A 9634-nucleotide genomic window follows, 5' to 3' on the forward strand; every position below is an offset into this window, starting at 1 on the left:
AGTGGTTTGTTTGATTTGTTAAAAGACCCATCTTTTTGGGCCTGCATTAGGCCCATATATAAATAAGTGGCTTTGAATCTGACCTAGCTTTATATACTCTGTTCCTTCTTCTCTACTCTCTCACGGCAAATGACAGAACATGAATGATTCGAAGAAAGAGAGATTCAATTTACAAGTCGGGATTTAAGATAGATTTGTATCATAAACCATGTATGTTCATGGGATCAAAATCTCAGAGATATTCCTCCCCCAAGAAGAGCCTGAAGAGAACATGAAAATAGCTAGTGCGAGGCATCATCGGTTGCAGATGACGGTAGCAGTGAGTGAACAGAGTCGGTCGTTGGGAGCCTGGTCTGAGTCCAGTTGTAGTTTGTATAACCAGTTAGTATGGTACACACTTATGAATCAGATATTTTTATAAAACAATTGGACACTTTCTATGCNTTCCAGGAGACTGGCCAGCAGGAAGTGGTCCACCTGAGAATTGAAGACACGAATCCAGATTTTGGTATGTAAGGTACAAGGAGTTGTGTTTAGCAGATGTTTGATCAAGATTTGTTTGATCACGTGTACCTTTATCTCCTCGTTGGTAATCTTCCCACCTAAGCTCCTCATGGTTTTTATCTTTGTATGCTGGCATGGCAGAAATAGATTCCAACTTTCCAGCAGGCTGCGTACCGCTCCCTGCCTCTGCCTCAACTGTCGGTGCATAAGGCACGGCTCGACTACCCCCTTGTTGACCACCGAAAGGTGATTGACCAAAACCAGAACCCCCAAAATTTGGGGTTGAAGCCTGCGCACCTGCAAAACAAATCATGCAAACATATTTCGTCACCCCTTTATTCAAATGACTAACACAACGATTAGCAGTTAAAATATTTTACTGGGACATGCTAAAGAAAGAACCTTGACCTCCAAAAGGAGATGGTGTAGAGCCAAAAGCGCTGCTACCAAACGCGGATGTAGACTGCTGGCCAAAGGCTGGCGAGGAGCCAAAACTAAAGGATGAGGTATTTGATGCCCCAAAAGAAGGTGTACTGGATGCCCCAAAGGCAGGTGTACTGGATGCCCCAAAGGCAGGTGTACTAGATGCCCCAAAGGCAGGTGTACTTGATGCACCAAATGCAGGAGTGCCTGATGCACCAAAAGCAGGGGTGCTTGAAGCTCCAAAAGCAGGGGTGCTTGATGCTCCAAAAGCACCTCCAGAACCAAAGCCAGTGTTGCCAAACGTGGTGCCAGTGCTACCAAAAGCTGGAGTCGGTGACGCGCCAAATGCAGGTGTGTTTGTGACGCCAAAGGAGGGAGAGTTTGAGGCGCCAAAGGCAGGCGTGCTTGTGGCACCAAAGGCAGGCGTGCTCGATGCACCAAACGAGGGTGTGCTAGTGACACCGAAGGAAGGCGTGCTTGATGCGCCAAAGGCAGGTGTGTTTGTGGCACCAAAAGGTGTAGATGAACCAAAAGTACTGTTTCCAAATGCAGGTTGGGATTGCTGCATCGTGCTTCCAAAAGGATTTGACTGGGGCGTTGAAAATCCCAAAGGTTTCTGCCCAAAACCAGAAGACCCTGAAAAGGGAACAAATAAATTAGCTTAATCGCCAGAAGCATATGTATAACTAATGACAGAAAAACCAAGGACTAATGAGAACCTGAACTAAATCAATAAAACAAAAAGGAAATTAGGAGCTAATCTATAAAAAGAAACAGTACAAAGAGGTCACCGAAAAACCAAAGACATAAAATATATTCATACCCTAGAAAAGCAATAAATCAATGAGGTCACTGAAAAACCATAAAATGAGATCCATATAAGGTACTTACCACCAAAAGGTGAAGATGCTGGAGATGCTCCAAAGGCCGGAGTAGAATTCCCAAATGCTGGTGATGAAGAAGCTCCAAAAGTTGGGGTGGAGGCGAAGGGAGAGGATGCTTGAGGTGCACCAAAAACACCGGTTGAAGTGCTTCCAAATATTGAACTTCCCGTCTGTGCAGCAAAAGGAGTAGACGTACCAAACTGTGTTGCTGGAGCAAAGGGATTATTACTACTTGAATTGCTGGTCTGACCAAATAAAGATTGGGACGCAAATGGGCTGCTACCAGATGACTGTCCAAAAGCTATAAGAAAAAAAAATCAGAAGGTCAATTTTCTTATCTAGTACTATTACATAACAAAGAAGTAGCATAAAACTATAAAGAGAATAACGAAATAGAAGGCTACAGAAACCAACAAATAAGTATATGATAGAATCACTTACGATTAGATGAGCCAAACATCTTCCTCTGTAGTTTGACAACGGAGGGCCAAGCCAAAAGAAACTATTTTATCTTGTAGCTGGAAAAAAGAAAATTTCTTAGGAAAAGATAACAACAAGAAATAAATGCATATAAGCAACACCATATCGGTAAGAGCTGGTTCTAAAATTCAAACACAATAAACATGCGTAACTATACTAGAATTCAACATCAACTTAAGTTGGTTCATGCGTGGGGAGAAGGAACTGAAACTCCTAAAGAAATTACGAGAAGAAAGGACCAAGTAAAACATTACGCCAATCAGCTGGGGAACAAGAAAATACATAATAAACTGGTATGACTGAGAGATGACGAAACTCTAAACCTATTATTCACTAGGCGATAACGAACCTCTAAAACCAATGAACTAAGCAACACCACAAATAGAATTCATCCACTCAGAAATTGACTATGTTCATAAACGTGAGTAACGATTGAAAGAAGGAGGAATCACCTATGAGTCCGATGTAAAAAGGGGGGAACAAGGTCACACACACACACACACACACGTTCTTCGATCAATCACATATGCCACGAATAATATCAAACGACTCTCAGAGAGACCAAGAGCGGAAGCTCCGATCGTCTGCAAGGAAGAAATTAGGGTTCAGGAGTCAAATCGTCGAGAAGGGAATAGGTTCGGCGTGGAATCAAATCAAATATGGAGTAGAAACTAAAACGATTAGGGGGAAAATGGAACCTGAAAACGAGGAGCTCGATCTGAAAACCGACGAAGTAAAAAAGCAATTTATCGCCGGAATGTTAAGCGCGACGACGGTTGCAACTTGAGGGAGCGACGAAAGGCAAAGATTAGTAGTCTATGTATTTTTGTTGGTAATGGTACCGTACGATGACTTCTATAATCTGCTTGGGAGTATAATTTGCTCAATTAGATTTAGTTTTAGGCAAAACGCAAAATAATAAATTGCTGATATTGTTTTTAACCTTTTGCTTTTTAATTTGTTACTATATATAACCATGCTGCGGATCGCATTAATTTTGTGTTAGTACAACAGTGGTTTGTTTGATTTGTTAAAAGACCCATCTTTTTGGGCCTGCATTAGGCCCATATATAAATAAGTGGCTTTGAATCTGACCTAGCTTTATATACTCTGTTCCTTCTTCTCTACTCTCTCACGGCAAATGACAGAACATGAATGATTCGAAGAAAGAGAGATTCAATTTACAAGTCGGGATTTAAGATAGATTTGTATCATAAACCATGTATGTTCATGGGATCAAAATCTCAGAGATATTCCTCCCCCAAGAAGAGCCTGAAGAGAACATGAAAATAGCTAGTGCGAGGCATCATCGGTTGCAGATGACGGTAGCAGTGAGTGAACAGAGTCGGTCGTTGGGAGCCTGGTCTGAGTCCAGTTGTAGTTTGTATAACCAGTTAGTATGGTACACACTTATGAATCAGATATTTTTATAAAACAATTGGACACTTTCTATGCCATGCTCATGAGCTGAGAGAGATGCAACAATACTTACACTTCATTGCATTTGCATCGTCAGGTGGATCTTGGAGTTCCATGCTTTGCTACACAGTAGAAACTCCTATATGGAGTTTTTTTTAGACAGAAAAGGAACCCTAACGACAACCATTACTCTCCTTCTATGAAGGAACCTTGATGCAAACCATTATCTCTCGTTCTATGTACTGATCTCTTGTTCTTTTACACAACAACAACAAGCAAAGCGAAGTATGTGTCAGGGTTTAACATTATGCAGGTTTCCAAATTAAGGCTCAGATATATATGGTTTACAGGATTCCAAATTCTGACTCAAATACATTATTTCTAAAAGCACCACGCTCAGCTAATTAACTTGGAAAGATTTGATACAGAGTTGACAGCATCATCATGTTCCATTATTACAAAACTCGTTGATAAGGTTGTCTAAATTCTTCCAAGACGAACCGATACCTTCTTCCAAAGCCTTCTTCGCCACCTTACCATATGCTTCGATATTCTTCCTCAGCTCTTTACCTTTCTCTCCCTCCATCAACTCCTTCACTTTCTGTGCAATCTCTTCTCTTCTCACGACCCCTTCACTCTCCGTCACCACTCTCTCCGCCACTCTCAGCTCTTCCACCACCAAAATCGCATTCAGAGGTTGCTCCGCCGCTAAAGGAAACGCCAAGATTGGAACCTTGGAGCAAATGCTCTCCATCAGAGAATTCCACCCACAATGGCTCAAGAACCCTCTGACACTCTCGTGCTCTAATATCTTTCTCTGATCAACCCATTCATCTCTCACTATCATTCCTCTTTCTCCCACTCTCTCTACAAACCTTTCTCCTATTTCATTTCCTTTGAACACCCACAAAAAGTTCACCTGCGATTCTTCTAGCCCTAAAGCAATCTCCTCTAGTTGTTCTCTCGAGATCTCCGCTTGTGATCCGAAAGCCACGTAGAGAACATTGCATCCCTTGTCTCGCTTTTTATCAAGCCAATTCATCCATCTAGGCTTGACCTTCTCTTCTACTTCACCCTCCAAGCTGCCAGATCCCAAAAGAGTAAGTAACTAAGTATCTTTATTTTTATCATCGATTAGTTCCAACCTCTACTTACACCAACTAGACTTATTTATACAGAAACATAATTATAGTGAACTTACAAGTTATTCATATAACAAAGCGGTCCAAGTGCCCATGGCTTGAGCTCGCGTTTACGCTTGTAGAAATCTAGAAACACGGGCTCAAGGTCGTCGAACGTGTTGAAAATGATACCTTGACTTTGATTCATAGACGTGACTTGATCTAGGATTAACTTGAACCCAGGATCTGTGGTGGGTTTTGGAGAAAACATATCTTTAACGAAATCACATTTTCTAACCTTAATCCACGGAAACTCCGGTACAGAAACCGGCTCCGTCTCGGACTTAACCTTAGATAGAAGCTGGTTTCGAAAAACACTGTCCGATATAGAGGTGGAAGCGCAGTTCATACCCAAGAAAACAAGCCGAGGAAACCCTAACTTTCGAGCGGACTCTTGCGTCCACCACAAGAAACCGTCTGAGACCATGAAACTGACACGCGGCAGTGACATGAGCTCTCGCTCAAAGTCGGACTGCATTAACTTGGTGGCTCTTGTGAAAGGAACGAAGAGGGAGGACAAAGCAGGGAGTTTGTCGGTGCACTCGATGCCGGGTGGGATCTCCGGGACGTTATCAGGGAAAGGGACGTCGATGATGGTTGCTTTGGTGCAGGAGAGTGAGTCAGTGACGAAAGGACGGTTCAAAGGAGTGGTGAAGACGGTGACGGAGATGTCTCTGGCGTAGGAGTGGGATAGGAGGAGACGAGCTAATTGGAGCATAGGAATCATGTGCCCTTTGGACAAGTATGGGAACAAAACCACGTGAACTTTTTCTAACTCCATTGAGAATTGAGATCTGTGCATAGGCCTCTCTCTTTCTTATGTAGATGTATTTCTATGTATAAATAAAGACTTCATGTCCATTGAGATCTCAGATCTGAGCATAGGTCTCCTCTCTGTTTTTTGTATCTCTTTGTGACTGTGACTCTATGTATAAGGAGATCTGTGCCTAGTAATTAACATATGGTAATTTGCAATAACTCATTAAATTAACAAGATTTGTTTTTTTTGTTTTTTCCTCAATACAATGTACTGGGCAAATTGAAGTGTTACTCAATATATTTATATTTTTATGTCTTCTATTTCTATCGGCCCTCGAAGATAAGAGATATATAAATAAAGACCAACATTCAAGGTAGAAGATATTAATAAAGACTCGATAATTTTATATATTCACTTGAAAATCATCACCCTTTTTTTTATGTTCTTGGGGTTCTAATAAAGGGATGCTTTTAGCTTTGTGTTTCATTTCTGAAGGAAAACAAAGGAGGAGAAAAAAATGTTGTTAGTCAAAGGAGTTCTTGAGTTAACTGATGATAGTTCATGAAATCAATCCCATTTAGCCTGACGCAACACAGAATCTGCTCCGGTAGCTCCTCTGGTTTGTTCCCCTGTTCACACATACAAATTCGTAACCTATGTATAAGCAATCAAATCCCATACAATTTTCCAATCCAAAATATGATTGTAACAAAGCCTACCTGAATTGTGAGGCCAACATCAAGAACACAAATCTTGAGTCTGTCTATAAATGTTTCAAACCCTTTCCGAGATATATAACTGAATCTATGCATATCGATATCAATCTCTAAGTAATTGTCCCCCTACAAAGAGCAAAATTGCTAAGTTCATTAGTTACAAAGCATATTTCTAATCAAGCAGAATAGTTCCAAGAGTTAGGGTCTCACCAAGTAGAATTCGTGCTGCGGACGTGAAAGAACAGGTTTCTCGTTATAAGCCTGCATCAGTTTTTTCTCCGGACCACTCAAATGGAGATCATCTACGTTTGCAACACGTCCCAATATCTTAAGCCGCTCTCTAAAAGGCGCGGTTGTATCCATAGGGAAGCCTTTAACTTTCTCAACCTCATCATCTATTAATTTCTGCGCCAATAAAAAAACATGGTAACAATACAAAGAGCCTCAAAACAGCGCCAGACAAACCGACTCCAGTTTTTAACTTACCCGAACGCTTTCTTGAAAATGGAGCGGAAGTTCCTTTGAATAATTATCATTGAGTTTGAAGTACAAAATTATATTCATTCCTTCTCCATCAGATTCACCTTGAAAGATTGCAGTTGGATACAACGGAATCTGTTCCAGCCATAAACCAAGAAAAAGAATCAGGGGAAAACAATTTCAGAAAGAAAGCAAAAACACCTACCTATCAGTAGAACTAGATCATACCTGAACATTTACAATAAGGATAGATGGGAGTTTTGCGGATGTGGTAGTAACGGGAAGTTTGACATATTGTGCAACATGGTTTATTTTATGTTCGGATAAGAAAACATCGACACCAAAAGGATTATATGCAGCATGGCTAGGTGCAAACTCTTTCTTCTTTTCCCTTTTACCAAGAACAAAAATACAACTTCTTGTTAAGATGGTTAAACTAGTAATCATAAGTAACATCAGCATGTTCTCTTAAATGGTATACCTGAAGTATGTTTTGCCACGAACACGGAAACTATTTGGATCAATAGTTGACCAACAATCGAGCATTTTCTTATCAACTGGACAGAAAGGAACTTGAGAACCCGCTATTGGTCTCTTCAACTGCATTTTAGACAGAACTGAAACAATGTTCGAGACAGCATGTGAGTTTTCGAATTAAAGTTAACCTGCTAAATCCAATGAGCCAATCAAGTGATAATGTATACTTACACAAGGCTCCTGAAGCATGGCCTTCTCTCCATTTATAAGAAAGTCTAAGGGAAGTTTTTTTCCTGGAACTGGGAGGGCTAGAGCTAAGAGACCTTCTCTTATCAATAGAGGGAACAGTAGTTGTATTCAGACAAGGCAAACAATTACTAGGTAAGATCCTGCAGTTTTCCAAGAGACCTTCATCTGCAGATGAATCCACGAGATCAGGCCGCTTTGCGTCGTTTAAGTCACCGTCTGAATTCGACTGGGACATCACTTCGTTTGATTCAGAGTCTTGTGTTGATGATGTTGTTGTTGAACTCGAGACTGACACACGAGTAGATCCGTTTAAAGTATCTTGGAAATCGAAAACACAGAAAAGCCGAGAAATGAAGATAGATAAAAAATAAAATTAGAAAAAAATGCATATCTCAACCAGCTAAAAGAAGTTGGTATAGAAGAAGAAGAAGGATAGTATTACCTTCTTGAACACTGTGGAAATCATCATCACAGTCAGTTTCAAAAGCGACATTGGACTCAAACCATGCTTCTTCACCAGTTGCTGTGGAGAACAAAAAACATCATCATCATCATCAGTTCTCTCTTCTAAACATCAATCAAGTAATCAAATTTACAAAATGTCATTAGCAAAGATCAAAGCTTTACAAGGAGTGTGATGATTAATAAACAAAGATATAATCACAAAACANTTTTTTTTTTTTTTTTTTTTATTAATAATCAGAATCTCTAATCTGAAAGAATCATTCATATAGTATGATAAAAGAAAAAACATTGGAGAAAACCCAATCGACCAATAGGGTTAAAAACGAATCAAGATCAAAATCAATCAATGGAATTGGAGGAAACAGAGAGGGAGAAGAGACCTCTGGAACTGGGAATGGAGAAATTACGATGATGATCGAGAGTGTCGAAAGATCCGTCAGAGAGACGAGAAGAGACGGCTCTCTTCCTTTGAATTTTTCGTCGTCTACGACTCTTCCTTCGTTGTTTACTTGACCTAAGCTTCGCTCCTACACAGCTTTTAGGCGTCGACACGCAACCTCCCATCTCTTCTCTCTCTCTTTTGATTAGAGATTAGCTACACAATCTTTCTTTCCATATGACGATCAACACCTCAAAATAAAATAGAGAACAAAAAAAACCCAGAAAAAAAAAACAAAAGGTATCAAGAGAGCTACGTTTCTATGTATCGTATCTATCTCTCTTTGATCAAATATGTGGTAAAGGAATCTGTCATCATCGAATCAACAACAACAAAGACTATAAATGAACAAAACACACCAGAAAGGGCACTTCCGGTTCAGCTGAGATTTCCGAAAAGAGACAAAATTTATTTGATGAAGAAGACCAAAAAGAAAAAAAAATTAAGATTTCCTTCCTTCCGAAGAACCCAAAAAAAAAATAAAATTTTATTTTTGGAGATTCGGAAAGTCAATTTAGAAGACGAAAAACAAAAGAAAAAAAAAAAACTCGAAGAGAAGAAAGAAGAAGAAGTATTTATTATTATCTCTCTTCTTCTTTTAGTTCAAAAAAAAAAAAACAATTATCTCTCTTCTTCTGTGTGCATTAACGGCATCTACCAAGTAAAATTTCTGAACCATTGAATTAAACCGTTTTCTTTCTTTCAACCGGATCTGGTTAAGTACGTCGGTAGTACTCCCTCTCACCATCACTTTTTTTTTTTTTGTATTTCGCTCTCATCAGTATCTAGTTTCACTTATTACTTAGTACTTTCAATGTATACCTAAATTATATATAGTATATACAAGTCAGTCAAATACCAATCAAAGATTCTTGATTATCATTTTTTCCCTAATTAATTATTTAATACATATGTCTTTAATATTTAAGCCTTAGGATAGAGAAAAATATATAATTTTTATATATATCCTGGATGAAATAATGTTTTAGTTATTTTTTTGGAGAAGAAAAGAAATTTCGTCTTACCAATTAAAATAAGGGAAATTAAAAAAAAAAACCTCTCATCTGTTGAAATCTTACCAACTAACTTTTAGAATTATATTTTGTCTCACGAAAAAAATGGTTAATAGTTAGGTTTTGATGTGACAATCTTATTCT

The 9634-nt window shown here is 39.2% G+C and overlaps 3 protein-coding genes across 4 annotated transcripts; all 3 read right to left on the reverse strand.

Annotated features, from left to right (window-relative positions):
* LOC104778658 (nuclear pore complex protein NUP98A) lies at positions 416 to 3194 on the reverse strand. The gene is made up of 7 exons (XM_010503107.2): positions 2990 to 3194; positions 2744 to 2875; positions 2253 to 2329; positions 1819 to 2112; positions 907 to 1563; positions 574 to 801; positions 416 to 477 (listed from the first exon to the last, which is right to left on the reverse strand). The coding sequence occupies exons 3-7, from the start codon at positions 2269 to 2271 to the stop codon at positions 416 to 418; spliced, it is 1260 nt and encodes a 419-aa protein (XP_010501409.1). The 5' UTR covers positions 2272 to 2329; positions 2744 to 2875; positions 2990 to 3194.
* Positions 4023 to 5777, reverse strand: LOC104768734 (UDP-glycosyltransferase 90A2). The gene is made up of 2 exons (XM_010492772.1): positions 4912 to 5777; positions 4023 to 4792 (listed from the first exon to the last, which is right to left on the reverse strand). Exons 1-2 carry the CDS (start codon positions 5691 to 5693, stop codon positions 4153 to 4155), a joined length of 1422 nt encoding a protein of 473 aa, XP_010491074.1. The 5' UTR covers positions 5694 to 5777; the 3' UTR covers positions 4023 to 4152.
* Positions 6029 to 9043, reverse strand: LOC104768745. 2 transcript variants are annotated; one of them, XM_010492787.2, is made up of 9 exons: positions 8419 to 9043; positions 8016 to 8096; positions 7556 to 7861; positions 7329 to 7464; positions 7076 to 7238; positions 6854 to 6982; positions 6578 to 6772; positions 6371 to 6493; positions 6029 to 6280 (listed from the first exon to the last, which is right to left on the reverse strand). In XM_010492787.2, exons 1-9 carry the CDS (start codon positions 8600 to 8602, stop codon positions 6179 to 6181), a joined length of 1419 nt encoding a protein of 472 aa, XP_010491089.1. In that variant the 5' UTR covers positions 8603 to 9043; the 3' UTR covers positions 6029 to 6178. The 2 variants fall into 2 exon arrangements, with proteins under 2 accessions (XP_010491089.1, XP_010491084.1); XM_010492782.2 differs by having other exon boundaries at positions 7556 to 7891; positions 8419 to 9042.

Source organism: Camelina sativa, chromosome 3 (assembly GCF_000633955.1).
Source record: "Camelina sativa cultivar DH55 chromosome 3, Cs, whole genome shotgun sequence".
Taxonomy (NCBI): domain Eukaryota; kingdom Viridiplantae; phylum Streptophyta; class Magnoliopsida; order Brassicales; family Brassicaceae; genus Camelina; species Camelina sativa.